The sequence below is a fragment of the Rhinatrema bivittatum genome, chromosome 11, assembly GCF_901001135.1.
Source record: "Rhinatrema bivittatum chromosome 11, aRhiBiv1.1, whole genome shotgun sequence".
In the NCBI taxonomy this organism is placed as follows: domain Eukaryota; kingdom Metazoa; phylum Chordata; class Amphibia; order Gymnophiona; family Rhinatrematidae; genus Rhinatrema; species Rhinatrema bivittatum.
Window position 1 is genome coordinate 53,288,803 of NC_042625.1, and position 16,506 is coordinate 53,305,308.

The window sequence follows — 16,506 nt, forward strand, 5'->3', positions numbered from 1 at the left end:
CATGGCCCCCTTTGAGCCCTTGAAGCGGGCGACCCTGAAGGACCTCACTTTGAAAATTGTTTCTTATTGCTATTGTATTGGCTAGGCATATTTCAGAGCTCCAGGCATTGTCTTGCAGAGCCTTTTTTAAGGATTTCAGAAGCAGGTGTTTCATTACGCATGGTTCCCTCCTTTTTTTTTTCCTCCCAAAGGTGGTCTCTGCTTTTCATTTAAATCAGTCGGTGGAGCTCCCTTCCTTCACGGGTCTAGATTCCTCTACGCCAGAGATTTGAAGAAGCTAGATGTGAAGCACGTGTTGCACTACCTGGAGGTAACTAACAGTTTTAGTCTTTCGGACCATCTGTTCATCTTGAGGAGTGGACCCAGAAAGGGTCAGAAAGCTTCTAAGGCAACTCGCCAGTTAGCTGAAGGAAGCTATTGTGTCGGCATACCTTGTACAGTGCCGACCGATTCTAGTTGGGCTTAAGGCTCATTCTACACGCTCGCAATCAACTTCGTGGGCTGAATGCCAACAGATGGCACATCGATTTGTAGGGTGGCTACCTGGAGGTCTACTCATACTTTCACAAGACATTACAGACTTGACATCCGGGCTCCTGAACCTGGGGCATTCGGAGCTAGTGTTCTCCGAGCGGGACTCTCGCAGTCCCATCCTGGTTAGGGAAGCTTGGGTACATCCCAGGAGTCTGGGCTGATCCGGGTACATACAGGGAAAGGAAAATTGGTTCTTACCTGCTAATTTTCGTTCCTGTAGTACCATGGATCCCCCCTGTTTAGGGTCAGAATTGTTGGGCATAGTTTGAGTTTTCAGTTACATGTTTTTTCGTTTCCTCTACTCTTCGAGTGAGGTTGTTCAGAGAAGGTTATAAGTCTTTATTATTATTCTGCTTGGGTACAGTGGAATACTGACAGACTCTAGGTGGCACCTCAGGGGTATATGACAGAGTCCACAGAAATTGGACTTTCTCTGCCTGCTGAAGGGGAAGTAAAACCCAGGAGTCTGAACTGATCCGTGGTACTACTGGAACGAAAATTAGCTGGTAAGAACCAATTTTCCTGTCTCACCTAGTATGGCATATCATATGTTCTTATGGAGGAGGTTAGAAACTACAGAATGTGGGAAAATGAGTGGAGACGGACAAGACAGTGAACTATCTACAATCCAATGAATTGCAGGCTGAGTTTACCAGAGGGAGATAAGAACATAAATTGCCATACTGGGTCAGACCAAGATTCCATCAAGCCCAGCATCCTGTTTCAACAGTGACAAATCCAGACTGCAAGAACCCATACACTAAGTAGATCCCATGTTACTGATGCCATGAATAGTAGTGGCTATTCTCTAATGGGTAGATTTTGTAAGGTGTCCAGGTGTGCGCGCTTCCTGGCATGCGCATATGGACGCGCCAATTTTATAAGGTGTGTGCCAGATTTTATAAGCTGCACGCAAAGGGGGGGGGGGGTAAAGTTTGGCAAATTCATGCAGTGACACATCCCAGCCTTCCCCTCTCTTCCCCAACCCCCTAAATCCTACAGATTCCTTTTTTTTTTTTTTTTTGTTCAATACTTACTTCAGGGCCCAACCCTGAAGTAAGTTGTGCGCACCGGTAGGGAACAACAATGAATGGCACTGCCCCTTGAAAGAGGCCTGACTTTTGTATGTGTAACGGGGGGGTTACGCGCGCGGCCGGGCCCCTTCTAAAATACGTGCACAAGGCCCAGCCACATGCATAACCCCTGTTTTCCCCGCGCACAGGGAATTAAAAATCAGGCAATTTGATTAATAGCAGTTAATGAACTTCTCCAAACTTTTTTTAAACCCAGTTGCACTAACTGCACTAACCACATCTTCTGGCAATGAATTCCAGAGCTTAATTGTGCATTGAATGAAAATTTTCTGATTAGTTTTAAATGTGCCACTTGCTAACTTCATGGAGTTGCCCTCCTAGTCCTTCTATTATCTGAAAAAGTAAATAACCGATTCACATTTACCCATTCTAGACCTCTCGTGATTTTAAAGACCTCTATCATATCCCCCCCCCCCCCCCCCCGTCTCTTCTCCAAGCTGAACAGCCCTAACCTCTTTAGCCTTTCCTCATAGGGGAGCAGTTCCATCCCCTTTATCATTTTGGTCGCCCTTCTCTGTACCTTCTTCATCACAACTATATCTTTTTGAGATGTAGTGACCAGAACTGCACACAGTATTCAAGGTGCGGTCTAACCATGGAGAGATATAGAGGCATTATGACATTTTCAGTTTTATTCACCATTCCCTTTCTAATTCCTAATATTATTTGCATTTTTCTTTTAATTGCTGCAGCACACTGAGCCAATTATTACAATGTATTATCCACTATGACACCTAGATCTTTCCTGGATGGTAGTTCAAAAGAATCTGATTTCTTTGGGTGACCAGGAGTTAGGTCAACGGCATGCGCTGGATGTAGTGTATTTGAATTTCAGCAAAGCTTTTAATATTGTCCCACATAAGTGGTTGTTAATTAAACTGAGAAGCCTTGGGGTGACTTCCAAGTTGGTCATCTTTATTTAGAAACTGGTTAACTTAAGATGTATAAATCGTATGCAAAAATCAAACCACTTTCAGAGGTTTCTAGAACAAGTTGTCTCAGTACGAAGCTTTGAGGCAGATTCAGGAGCAGCATCAAAAATTTCTTTACAAAAGGATTCCCACTGAAGATGCCACCTCTGACTGCCTGAGCTACTGCTCCTGTAGTCTGTTTTTAGTCTGACAGTTTGATGTCCTCTGCAATTGGGGCATCCTCCAGATCAGTATATTAAGCAGTCACAGCACAAACCTCTTTGTTACTGCCATCCAATCCGGATGACCTGCTGGAGCCGTCCTTTTTAACAGGTTCTTTAACCTTTGTGAGCGGGTATGTCTATGCCTCATTTTGTAACTTGGCAGTCAGGATTTCATGTGGTGCTGTAGCAAAATGGCTATACTGGTGACATTCTCAAACCCTGTAAGGCTGTTTTTTCAAGACAGACTACTGCTTTTAATCGCATCTATTCTCCCTGGTCTTCATTTATCTGGCTCAGGCAGCTAAATGATCATAAAAAGGCGGTACATGTCGGTCGCCAGTCCTGAAGAACCGGCCTGTGTTACTGATAGTACGGACTATGCAAAATTTGTATTTCCCAAAGTACTTTTGGCTGAATTACTTCTAACCCTGATTCCTTGTTAATGTTTTACTTGGACAAATTCTTTTGTGATGGGGGAAGTGCTGAAATATTAATTATAGTGAGAAATGTCACCCAAGGACAGACATAACTGCAATTGAGATGAAGATGTGTACCTTCACCAGTGCTCTAAGAAACAGTTGAGTGCACCCAGGGGAGCATGCTCCATGCAGTGTGGTGCCTGCATGTGCACACAGTGGCTTTTAGAGCTGTAGAGTAGCCTGGTTTGTTTTACTTTAGAGTTGCTTTCATTTTATATTGGTTTTCTTCTCATTTATGCTTGGTCATCAATATTTCCTGCTGTAGGAGCTCCTGGGTCCTCCTCTGACCAGAGCAGTCTCATCCAACGTTCTGAGTGGGCTGATGGGTGCGCTGGATCCTGCAACATCTCTGCGGAGGCAGAGGACGCCATCTCCCCCCATCTCCCAAGCGTTTCCAGCTCGTGCTTCCTCTGCAGATTACCTGCGCCCTCGAATACCTTCACCAATCGGTAACGTTTGCTCTAACTTCTCTATCGATAACATAGCACCCTCTGTGTCCGCAATACCTTTCAGCTTGCAGGATCCCCCATATGCTCTTTACATATCTGTAGAGCAGGAAATTACTTGTCCAGGGCTAAAACACTGTAGGCCTTCCTGTCCTATATCCTACTGTCCTTTCTGTTTGCAACATAAGGTTGCACAGTATCAGTGGTGGTGGCCTGTGACCTTCATCTAGCTGTCTCTCTTGTCTGAGGTCCCTCTGGATGGAGAGCATTTTCTTTCCAGAATAAAGGTCTGTGAAGAGACTTAGGTACAGCAGGTGCTCTCCTCTTCTACAGTGCAGTCGCTTATGGGTAGCCAGAATCTGCACAAGGCCTTTATGCATTAATCTTAAGTGCTGTAACAACCTCTGGCTCAGGCTGAGTATAGTCAAAGGATGGCCATTCTCAACAACACTCAGAACCTGACATAGGAAGCTGTGGTGTTGGAAGCAATAGCTTTAGTGGGATCGTGGCCTCTGCATCCCTGTGATGCAGCTTCCAAAACCTCTGCCTATGAGCTTTCTTTACAGCAACTCTTTAAAATTGTGGTGGAGAACACTCCCAGGAAAACAGCAGTGCCATCTTTGCTGCATTCTAATTGTATTTGCTCACCTTTAGCTTTTCAAATGGGGGAAAATGTGTGAAAAAAATGCATATTGATTTTAAAAAAAACAAAAAACATGCATACACACCAGTAACTTTTTTTTTTTTTTTTTTTTTATTTCCATAGGTTTTGCATCTGGCTCTCAGCAGCACCTTCGGGATCATTTTCCTGGCATGCAGAAGCCAAGTCCTGTCACCTCACAGGTTATAAAGAGTCGTCTTATCCCAGTATAGAGTTTCACTCTTGGACCTCTGCAGGAGGGGCTGGGTCTGGCATATGTCCATAGTGTCTTCAGTCAGGGCACTGAGGGAATGGTGAGGGAATACCGACTCTGGGGATCTTGCTGCTCTTGCAGTCCCAGCTTTTACCAGCAGGAGGTGCCGTAAGAACTTCTGCAGGAATGCTGGTTATTTGGTGGATTTAAGCCTGGGGAATGGTGTTAGTAACTTTTTTTCTCCCTCCCCCTCCATAGATGAGTCCCCTTGAGGCTCAGCAAGCGGCACTAGATGGACTACTGCTGCCACATGACTTCTATCCTGCAGACATTGGCAGCATGCCAATAGAGCGAGGTCGAGAGAGCTATCTGAACAGGTGGGTCTGTATAATCTGTGGTTTCTGCCTTCAATGTCCCTTCTCTCTAGATCTCACAAGGAGAATAGTTAGTTTCCTTTTGTTAGAAACGTGTCAGTTACAGCAAATTGTAAAACGAAAGTTAAGACCGAAAAAGCGGAGTGAGTTTTCTGTTGCACATTACATAGGAATAAATCACAAATTTGATCTGATAAGATTTTCATATGTGGTAACAAGTCAGCAAATTAGCTATGCACAGAGAAGGGTGATGTATGCTTCCAGTCTTGCAGAGTCCTCCTGTAAAATTGCGGAAGGACTTGGAGACTAGAAAATTAGATGTCCAGATGGCAGATAAAATTTAATGTGAACAAGTGCAAGGTAATACATATAGGTAAAAATAATCCTAGCTGGTGTTACATGTTAGGTTCCATATTAGGAGCTACCACACAGGAAAGACATCTAGGCATCATAGTGGATAATACATTGAAATCTTTGGCTCAGTGTACTGTGATAGTCAAAAAAAAAGCAAACAGTGTTAGGAATTATTAGGAAGGGAATGGCAAAACTGTGGATATTATATAATGCCTCTGAATCTCTCCATGGTGAGACCACATCTTGAATACTGTGTGCAATTCTAGTTGCTGTATCTCAAAAAAGGTATAGTTGCACTGGAGAAATTGCAGAGAAGGGCAACCAAAATGATAAAGGGCATAGAATGGCTCCCCCTATGAGGAAAGGCTAACGAGGTTAGGGCTATCCAGCTTGGAGAAGAGATGGCTGAGGGGGAATATGATAGTCTACAAAATCAAGTACTTGACCAGGTAAATATAAGTTGGTTATTTACGCTCTCAAAAGGACTAAGGGGGGGGCACTTCATGAAGTTAGCAAGTAGCTCATTTTCCTAGCTTGTAGCCAAATGGATTCAAGACCAATGGGTTATGCTCCCCTGCCACCAGATGGAGTCTGAGTCAGGATGCAAAGCTGATATCACAGTACATATAACCCTGCAGTGACCTCAGCTCTCCAGTATTCTCCATCTCCAGCAGATGGTGGACGTACCTCTCCCTATGGGGATTGTTTACTTTTTGGAAGGAGAAACTCTACATTTTAAATTGGAGAAAATTGAGTCCAGATCTCCTGTGGTGATACCTAAAGGGCCCTCTCCCAGTTGAGAATTCCTGAGGTGATTTCAGAGATGATTTAGTCCAGTAGCTGGTTCCTGGCAAGGATTTTGCAGCTAAAAGGTAGTAGGTGCAGGAAAAAAGTGCGATGTTGACTGCCAAAGTCTTCTCCCCCTGCAGCCGGAGACAGTCTCTGAGCCAGGTAAGTTTAAAAAAAAAAAAAAAAATGTACCTTCTGTTCAGAGATGATTAGAGGGATTTTCAACAGGACCCCCCCCCCCCCCCAGTCTCCGTGCACAGCGCGCCATACCGATGTTCCTGCTCCCATTGGTGTAAGAGGAATTGGGCTTTCGAGTGGGTTGAGCAGCCCCCAGTGGGCTAGGCCCCACTATAGACTTGGACAGCACATTGTGTTGTAGGCCATGGCGGCGCCATCTTGAGTGTATTTCCTGTGCATGCTGTTTTGCCCTCCACAGGATGTCAGTGCACGTAAAGTTGGTCGCCTCCTTGCTTGCACAACTTTGAAAAGAGAGCATTAAGGAAGGTTGTGCACATGGACTATGCGTACGCCTTGCCGCTCCTAGATACTTGTAAATTGTGTGCATAAATTAAGCGTGAGCTGATTGAACGCACAGCCACCGCCACCAATGGCACTGGCAATCAAGAAACCGAAGTGCCTTGCTGTCTGCATTGCTTGTCTTATTAGGGCTTCACAGCCTGACCTGGACTCCAGCTTATGTCAGCACTGTGAGGGAAGCCCAAGGAAAGTTGGCCTCCTTGGACTTTGCTAAGCCAGGCTCCTCCCATTCAGTCTTGACTGGCACTACGCCACACCTAAATATACCCTTGATTGGGTCATCTGTGGGAGAGGGAAATTCAGCTAGGCCCACCCCAGTACCTCCTGGACTAGGTATGGATCAGGCTGCCTTCTCTTGGGTGGAATTTTTCCAGGGACTTACCTGCCTTCATACAGGTGCAGTCTGCTGCCTCTCATCCAGATGGAACCTCAGCCAGTGATCCCTCCCTCTCCCATTCCTACCGGCAAACCCAGAGGCATACCTCACCTTACCAAGGGTATCCCTGGTAGGGACCTGGATGGCATGGACGAAGGGGAGGACCCAGATTCCTAGGAAGATGAGGAAATTCCCCCTGGGATGGAACTGTATCTGACCACTTTACGGTTCTTTCACAGAGGCGGCGAATTGCCAGCCCTGGTTTCCCAGACCCTGAAGATGCTGGGAATTCCTAGGGTGGATTCTATGACTGAAACAAAGAAGAATCTCATTCTGATCTCCTTGTGGAAAGCTTCTTGCTACTTTCCCGTGATGGATGCCATCCAGGAGTTGATCTGGAATGGGATGACCCAGAAGCAAGTTTTAAAGGAGGTCGCATGTTGAAAGCTCTATATCCTCTGGACCCAGCAGTAAGAACATTTGTTTCCCTAAAGTGGATTCACTGGTCTGCAGTCTCTAAGCAAACAACCATCCCAGTAGAGGAAGGAGTGGCCTTAAAGGATGCACATGATAGATGGATTGAGTATCCTTAAACAAGCCTTTGACGCAGTAGCAATGACCTTACAGATTGCTTCTTGTTGCATTCTGCTGGCTCGTTCGTGTCCACTTCTCTCTCAAGAGGTGGGTGACTCTAGAGTTTATGGAACCCACTGCTGCCTTTTTAGCAGACAGGCTCTGATTTAATCCATACTTCAGCCAAAGGCGTGGCCTCAGTGGTAGCAGCTAGATGACAGCTGTGGCTGTGGAATTGGTCAGCTGACACAACCTCCAAAGCTAATCTTACAAAGATGCCCTTTAAAGGATCACTCCTATTTTGGGAGCAAGGTGGAAAAGCTGGCTAATAAATGGGGGCGAATCTCAATTTCCCCGGTTACCATAAGATGAGAGGAAGCAGTTACAGTGCCCCTCGCCTATGAGGGGTCGTTCCAGGGGTTCCCAGCATTTTTTATCCCTACAGAAATTTGACATTTGAGGTCTCGATCCTATGGGAGGTCTTTTTGTACCCAGCAGCCCAAGAGGGGCAGGTTTGGGTTCAAGCTCATACCAAACCTCCAATGAAATTTTACCAACCTAAAGTCATCTGTGTTTTGTTTTGTTTTGTTTTGGTTTTTTTTTTTTTTGTTTATACCAATGGTGGGTCGAGATCACTTCAGACAAATGGGTAACAGAGGTCATACAGAAGGATATGCACTGAATTCCACAGCACTCCTCGGGACTATTCATAATGTCTCCTTGCCACTGTGGAATAAGTGGAAATTATGCTTCAAAGGCTCCTCAGGACAAAGGCTATGATCCCAGTACCTACACACCAGAAAAATATGGGGCATTATTCCATTTATTTTGTCTTACCCAAGAAGGAAGTTTCCTTTCCTTTCATCCCATCCTGGACCTCAAAAGTGTCAACAGTCATATGCAAGTGACTCATTTTCACATGGAGACCTTATGCTCTGTGATAACAGCCATACAATAGTTCCTAACCTATCTGAGGCCAACCTACATATTCCAATCTGACAAGAACATAGTTTCCTACATTTTTCAGTACTGGGCTGACATCGATTTCGGGCACTACCCTTTTGGCTTAGCCACTGTCCCCAGAACATTTTCCAAGGTTATGGTGGTCGTGGCAACAGTGTTGTGGAAAGATGGTATCCTGTTGCACCCATGCTTGGATGATTGGCTGATCCAGGCCATGTCCATAGATGAGAGCATCATGGTGACCAACAATGTGATCTCTTTGCTATGAGAACTTAGTTGGGTAGTAAACCTTGCCAGTCCCTGGAATATCTGGGAATCCGGTTCAACACCAGGCAGGGCAAGGTTTTTCTTCCAACCACATGGATACAGAAGTTGACATACCAGGTGTCAGTTGGTGAACCCAGTACACCCGACAGTGTGGAGCTATCTCAAAGTCCTTGGTTTGGCAGCAACCCTGGAAGTAGTGCCGTGGGCAAGCTCGCACATGTGTCCACTTCAGCATGCTCTATCACGTTGAAACCCACAGTCCCAAGACCTATGCAGTTCGTCTCCATTTACCAATGGAAATTGGTTCTCTCCTCCAGTGATGGTTGCAGGAAGTTCATCTGAGCAGGGGCATGTCCCTGTCCTCCCCAACTGGCTGGTTCACATAACAGATGCAATTCATTGGCGCTGGGGAGCTCACTGTCAGGAGGTGACTGCCCAGGGATATTGGAAAGAAGAAGAGGCCCTCAAACATCAATTGCCTGGAAGCCCAAGCAGTCAGATTGATGTGTTTACAGTTCAGCCACAGACTCCAGGGTCAAGTGATCTGCATGATGTCAGCCAACGCAATGACAGTAGCCTACATCAACCGCCAGGGAGGAACTAAGTCAGCAGGTGTCACAGGAGATAGACCTTCTTAAGGAGTGGGTGGAAGTACATCTACAGACTATATCAGCCTCCCACATTGCAGGAAAAGACAATGTCAGAGCAGACTTTCTAAGCAGGGAGAGTCTGGACCCAGGAGAGTGGGGGTTTTCAACCAAGTTGTTTCAACTGATAGTAGATCGCTGGGGCCTCCCATCAGTTGACCTGATGGCCACATTTCACAGCAAAAAGGTCCCTCAAGTCTTCAATCGCAGGAAAGATCCAGGATCCCTGGTAATTGACACTGTTGGAGAAATGGAGAAATTACTTATCTGAATTTCGTTTTCCTTAGTGTAGACAGACTCAGCATCCCGACCTCTGCCCATGGAGTGGGCCTGTGAGCCAAAAGTGTTCATCCAGTCCCTAGATTAAGGTACTGATATTGTTACTGAAGTTCAGTGTTTATAGTTGGTTGAGTACAGTTATCCATTTTTAATAATTTTTTACCTATTTTAATCAATTCCTTTCACTAGTATGTCCACAGTGGCTTTTGAAGAGAATACTGAATGGTTGAGGTCTCTGCAGGAGTATATGTACTGTGACATTAGCTTTGCAACCTGCTGGCAGGGGAGCATAACCCATTGGTCCTGAGTCAATCTGTCTACACTAAGGAAAACAAAATTATCAGGTAAGTAATTTCTCCTTTTTAAAACAAATTAGAAAATGTTTTCATTCAGTGCATAATTAAGCTGTGGAATTCCTTGCCAGAGGATGTTATGGCAGTTAATGTAACTGGGTTTATAAAGGTTTTGATAAGTCTAGAGGGGAAGTCATAAACCATTAATCAATAAGGAATAGTAGCTTGGGATCTATTCAGTGTTCGGGTACTTGCCAGGTATTTGTGACTTAGATTGGACACAGGTTGCTGGGCTTGATGGTCCCTTGGTCTAACCCAGTGTGGCATATCTTGTATCCGGTGACGTCACAACAATTAATCTGATATTGATTGGAAATTGAAATCTTGCAGTTATTTAGACTCTGGTGCCATCTATTGCATGCAGGTTTTGCACAAATCCAAAAAGATTGTCCAGTATTTTTCCAGACCTTTTGCAGATATCTAGTCTTTAGCTGACACGATTTGTTACTTTATGCATCTGCTTGGTCTCAGGCTCACAGTAAGAGCTGAATCATTACTGCTAGTAAATTCTCCTTTCATCCTAACTCTACTTCCATCTCAAAATTCCATAGATACCTGGAACTTTCCTTTTGTTTTCAAAGGTGCAAAGTGATTTTTTTTTTTTTTTAACCAGCTGTATACGGGGAAAGATGGGCTTAAGAGACCCCAGTCTCTGTTCAAGTTGCATTTCTTTAATTGGGGCTAGTGACAGGTAATGTGCAGTAGTGCTGATGGTTAACTAGGAGGTGACAGTCATGAAATGGTTTGGTACCTTCAAAGTACAATATTTCATGGTTAAGTTCTCCGGAGAATTTACAACTTACCTCAAACCCTTCTGGCTCATTTTGACTTGTTCTTGGTCTTGCAGCGAATAGGACATTGTTAGCTTTGTGTTAACTGCACTTTGAGAGAGACAGGATATAACTTGCAGTAATCATCTACCAGGCATGTGTGTACTGGCCTTTACTGGCTGGTTGCAATATTCTGGAACAGAAGACTGAAGTGTTGGCTGGTGGAAGCAGGCCATGATTAACCTCTACTTTGGGTTTCTTCACAGGCCGCAGCTGCCACAAAGATTAAATAAATCACCAGGTGTTGCTCATAGAGTCAGTGCTGCCTCCCCATCCTCTACTGCTTCCATCACTAGTATGGTTAGTGTAATTTGTGATATATACATACGGTAATGTTTTTTGGTTTGTGTTTTGTTTTGTTTTTTTAAATTCAAATGGTTTCAGATGTCTTATGGCCATAAAGTACCTGTGAGGAGTAATGAAGCCTGTGCCTTTTGGGATTGTTGTGGGGCAATACTGTGTAAAGGGGGGAAGGATGGGAATGAGACTGAAAGGTTTTATATCTGTGTAGCTGGGCTTTTCGAGAGCATGGCTTTCAAAAAGCATTTTACCTGCCTGAATTCTGTCTAAAAATCACCCACTCTGCATGTAAAAGTGCTTGAACGGTTATCCATGTTGTAGTCAAGGCATGACCAAAAACATGTAGTCTGATATTAACTATGCATGTAGTTGGTTGAAAAGGGTTTTTTTGTTTGTTTTTTAGAGAAAAGCAGGTGCAAATCTCTAGGCACTTTCTTCTACATTTCTACAACATGCAGGCTGCAGGCAAACTAATATTACCCCAAATGTTTGTGTGCTGTTATTGGTTGGAAGGGGGAGAGCAGAGACTTGCTGATGTGAGAGGGGCAGGCCCTCTCTCTTCTGCTGGCATATATGGCATGATGCCCCTTCCCCTCCTCGGCTTTTGGGGTATGGGGACATCAATAGCTGCAGCTGGGAAAGGGCACTCATGACAGGAGTATGCTCATGACAGGAGTATCCAGTATGCTAGGGATCCACACCCCAGGTATGGATTGTACCCTTCATTTTGAGAAGCCTCCCCACTCAAGTAGAAAGGCAGTGAATTCAGGCAGAGCTGCTGTCTGTCCCCAGCATCTGTGAAATACGAGGAAGGAATTTCTTCCACCACCAGCAGGGTCTGTGACTTGCACTGGATGAAATTATTTGGAGGTGTTACTTACATTGTTGCTTTCTGTTTTGTAGCTCTCTCCCTCTTTCACGCCTACTTCTGTGATCCGCAAGATGTATGAGAGCAAGGAAAAGAGCAAACCAACCAATCAAAGTAAGGAGGAAGGTCAAAGGGCAAGTGATGGTGAGGCTTGTTTTGGTTGTCTTCATGTTGATGTGGGAAAATAGTCGTAGTAATTTATAGAGATAATATCTGAGCATGCTCCCTTGAAAGACCTGAATCTTTACACTTCAGAGGAACACATTTCTCTGGCCCCTTTGTAATGTCGTACTAGGGCCGGAAACCTAATGTCCCCTATTTCAGACCTGCAGTGTCAATTTTCTGGCAGTTGACTGGAGTGTAGAAAGGGGACAGGGGTTTGAGGGGTTATAGAGGCACTTAAATATGCGATGCCCTAGAGTTGGGAATGGAGGGTGACTTTACAGGCGATTGTGTGGGTGTAGGGGGTGTCTTTCTGGCCTAGGAGATGGATGGATAGATAATGTATTTGTGCTTTTCCTCACAGATGGTTTCTTGTCTTTTTCCTTGGGGGAAAATACAGACAGAGATTCATCGCCTACTGTCAGAACCAAATTCTTGTCCTCGCAGCACTCTGGTGGTTCCACTCCACTGTCTCAGCAGAACCGTTACACCAAAGAACAGGACTATAGAACCAAATCTGTGGGTAGGAAGACACCCACGATAGCATCTCCTGTACCAGGGGCTCCTTTTCTCCAGCCTGTGCACCAAGTTCCCCTGTTACCACATGTACCAATCATGAGACCCCACCAGCTACACCCTGGACTGGTGCAAAGGATGCTGGCACAGGGGCTCCATCCTCAGCATCTTCCACCTCTTCTGCAAGCAGGTAGCAGTCGTGCTAGTACTCTTACAACTCAAGGCGTTTGCACTTTGCATGTTTAAGTGCAATTGCTCTGTGCTTATTTAGGAGTTTGCTTTGATTCCCTCCCTTCCCCCCCACCCCCCCCCCCTCCTATAGTTTGCTGTATGTTCAGTATTGGATTTTATTGGATCAGCTTTAGGATGTTTGACTTGGCAAGACTGAGACCCCCCCTCCCCCCCACTACACCAGCTGTGTGGAGACAGGGTGCAACAATTCCAGCCCTTGTTGGTCCTTCCCCACTGCTCTACCTGCTACCCAAAGAGATCCCAGTAATCCTTCCTCAGAGGTTGATCATTGGAGACTAACAGAAGCCACATAGTTTGATAAGTGGAGCAGTTATTGTGACTGGTGGGAGTGAGCTCTGTCAGTAAAATGAAGCTGTAAGAATGGGCTTGTCCATCAGGAAAAACTGCAAGCAAACATTACATACTGTCACAAGAGCAAATGTATTGCACCGTACAGGATTTCTGTATTACTTGCCACTCCGTATGAAAGAACACTACCATTTTATTGCCAAATGGAGAGACCTAATGGTCTTGGAATAAAGCCACAGAAGAGCATTTGTATTACTCCTTCCAGGATCAGCTACTTTTACTGCAGGTGGAGATGTGAGCTGGGACGATACTTTGATTTGCGGTGCTCTGCAGGGTGTTTCCCTGGTATACCACACTGGTTTCTTCATTGAGATTGTATGCACATTTTCTTCTGAGATCTTTGCATCTATCCATTTGGTACTAAAACATGTTCATATTTCATAGTGGATATACAAAGGGAAGCACTGTAACCTTGTTGACCGTCTGAGATATGTAGCAAAACACTAGTTCCCTGTACGTACCTGGATCAGTCCAGGACAGCTGGGTTTTGCCTCCCCACCAGCAGATGGAGACAGAACAAGACCTTGTGGACTCTGTCCTATACCCCTGAGGTGCCACCTAGTGTCTGCCAGTATTCTTCTGTCTCCAGCAGATGGTGGAGGTGCAAAGCCTAGTGTCTCTTAGAGGTGCTAAGTTAGGGGTAGTTTCTGCTTCTCGTAGCTTAGTGCTGGTGTTTTTTTTTGTCAGGGGAACTTTGTTAGGGTTCCTTTAAATTTTAAAAAAAAAAGGAAGAAGGAAAGTCAGCAAAAGCAGCATCTAGCCTCCCAGGGGGTTGTCAGGTCCTGGTGGGACCATCCCCCCTCCCCCCCCCGGTACTCAAGACTGTAGAGTAGAGGGTTGAGGACCCTACAACTCCTGTGGCAAAGGGTGATGCTGGGGGTCTCGGCTCTCACCCTCAGCCAGCCTGACTTCGTCAAGGTAAAAAAAAACATAAAAAATTTAAAAAGGTTTAGGAAACTTGCCTTGGGTGTGAGGATCCTCCAGCCAGGTGTTCGCTCCGTTTTGGACGCAAATTCACCACTTTTTCGGCCCGTTCGACCAGGAAATTGGTCCGATCGCCACAGTTCTTTTTACGGGGAGCCTAAAAATTGAGCCCGGGGATATGCCGCGTGGTGCGGCCTACTCTGCCTGTGGCAGTGTGCACACGCGGATTTCCCGTGCTGGAGTCTGTACGGCCTGTCTCTCTGGTGGGGAGGGCCCATCGCAAGATTTTCATAACAGGGCTCCTAAGGAAAGCTCCAAGCCGCGCCAGGAGCCTAGGAGGCCCGATCATGGGGGGAAGAACTCTGATCCTTTCCGGCTGAGTGCTGGATCGAAGGCTTTATTAAAAACTTTTCAGGACTAGGAACGAGCAGCACTGGAGGTTCTGGGAGAGGGGTCCTCTCCTCCGCTTTTCCCTGAGGCTGGCTGCTCCTGGTGGGGGCGCAGTTCCGGATGTCCATGAAGGGGATTTTTTGGAAGAGGACCAAGATCCGGAGTCCGAGGATTCTTCTTCGTTCTCCTCACAATTTGTCAAGATGCTGCACAAGTTCTTCAAGGCTCGCAAGTCGGAGAAGAGGGCGCGCTCCAAGTTGCCCCAGGAGTCTTCACGAAAACGCTCCAGGCCATCTGTGGGCAGGGGGATGCCCCCAAAGCGAAGCGCCCTCTCCTGTCTCGGTCCCAGCTGACTGAGTCTTCTCAGACAGACTCGTCTGATGATCCATCAGCTCCAGGGAGCGGGCAGGAGGAGGATCCGGATCTACACCCTCAGCTGTCCAAACCAGGGGGGTGTCCCAGCGGTGAAGGGCGATGATCCCAAAGTGGTGCGCCTGTTTCAAAGAGATCAGCTGGGACTGCTGATACCCATCATTCTGGGGGAGCTCACTATTGAAGTCCTGCCTGAGGATTCCAGGTTTGGGACTATGGACCCCGTCATGGTGGGTCTCCGAGGTCCAGCTCGTTCTTTTCCCTTTCGTTTGTCTGTCACGGATTTGTTATTCAAAGAGTGGGACAATACAGATCTTGGCTTGAAGGTCGGACGGGCGATGGACAAATTGTATCCGCTCCCGGAGGACGCTTTGGAACTCCTCAGACTTCCCAAGATCTATTCTGCGGTTGCCACAGTCACCAAAAGGACCACCATTCCGGTCACAGGGGGCACCGCATTGAAGGACCTGCAGGATCGTAAACTGGAACTGCAGCTGAAGAAGATCTTTGAGGTGTCAGCCCTCTGGGTCCGGGCAGCGATGTGTAGCAGCTTTGCCCAGAGGGCTTGTCTCCGCTGGGTTCAGGATTGGCAGGCTGAGTCAGACCTGTCCAGCGTGGCAGTGGTTTGAGCTAGTGGGCTGGAAGCAGCAGTGGCGTACAGCGCAGATCCCCCCCACTGTATGATCTCCTGAGGACGTCTGCTCGGACGATGGTTTCAGCGGTGTCCGTCCGCAGGTTCCTATGGCTCAGGCACTGGCGGCAGATACATCTTCTAAAGTGCAGCTGAGTTCCTTGCCATTCAAGGGGGAAACTCCTTTTTGGGCAACAGCTGGAGGACATGATCAAGTCTCTGGGTGAGAATAAGGTCCACAGGTTGCTGGAGGATAGACCTCTGTCCAAAAGTTCCTTTCCTCAGCAAACTCTATTCCGGGGGAATCGTCGTTTTCGGTCTTCCCGGTCCACTGGGTCGTTTTATCAGAGCGCGCCCTGCCATGCTTCTTGGAACCAGTCCTTTCAGGGCCATCGCCCAGCCAGAGACTGTGCTCCCCAGTCCCATTGGGGCTCCAAGACTGCACAATGAAGTGAGGCCGGTCCACCCTTCCATTCCAAGAATCAGGGGAAGATTAACTTGTTTCCAGGAGGCATGGGCCCAACTGACCTCCGATCAATGGGTCCTCGGCATAATAGAACATGGCTACGCCTTAGATTTTGCTCAGTCTGTCAAGGACCATTACATAGTGTCCCTTTGTGCTTACAGCCTAAAGCGCCGGGTGGTGCAAGTCACCCTGCAGCGCCTGCAAGATCTAGGGGCCATAGTTCCAGTGCCCGCAGAGCAGCTAAGGCGTAGGCGCTACTCAATCTACTTGGTGGTACCAAAAAAGGACGGGACATTTCGTCCCATCCTCGATTTTGAAGCGGGTAAATCACGCTCTGAGGATACCCGGTTTTCGGATGGAAACGCTTCGCTCTGTCATAGCGTCGGTGCACAA

General features: G+C 46.5%; 1 protein-coding gene across 1 annotated transcript in view; it reads left to right on the forward strand.

Annotated features, from left to right (window-relative positions):
• Positions 1 to 16,506, forward strand: part of EIF4ENIF1 (eukaryotic translation initiation factor 4E nuclear import factor 1) — a 144,170-nt gene that overhangs the window by 103,524 nt on the left and 24,140 nt on the right. The window contains 6 exon segments of the mRNA XM_029619635.1: positions 3,508 to 3,691; positions 4,455 to 4,531; positions 4,801 to 4,919; positions 11,091 to 11,184; positions 12,088 to 12,196; positions 12,579 to 12,920. Of these exon segments, the coding sequence (XP_029475495.1) occupies positions 3,508 to 3,691; positions 4,455 to 4,531; positions 4,801 to 4,919; positions 11,091 to 11,184; positions 12,088 to 12,196; positions 12,579 to 12,920 (925 nt within the window).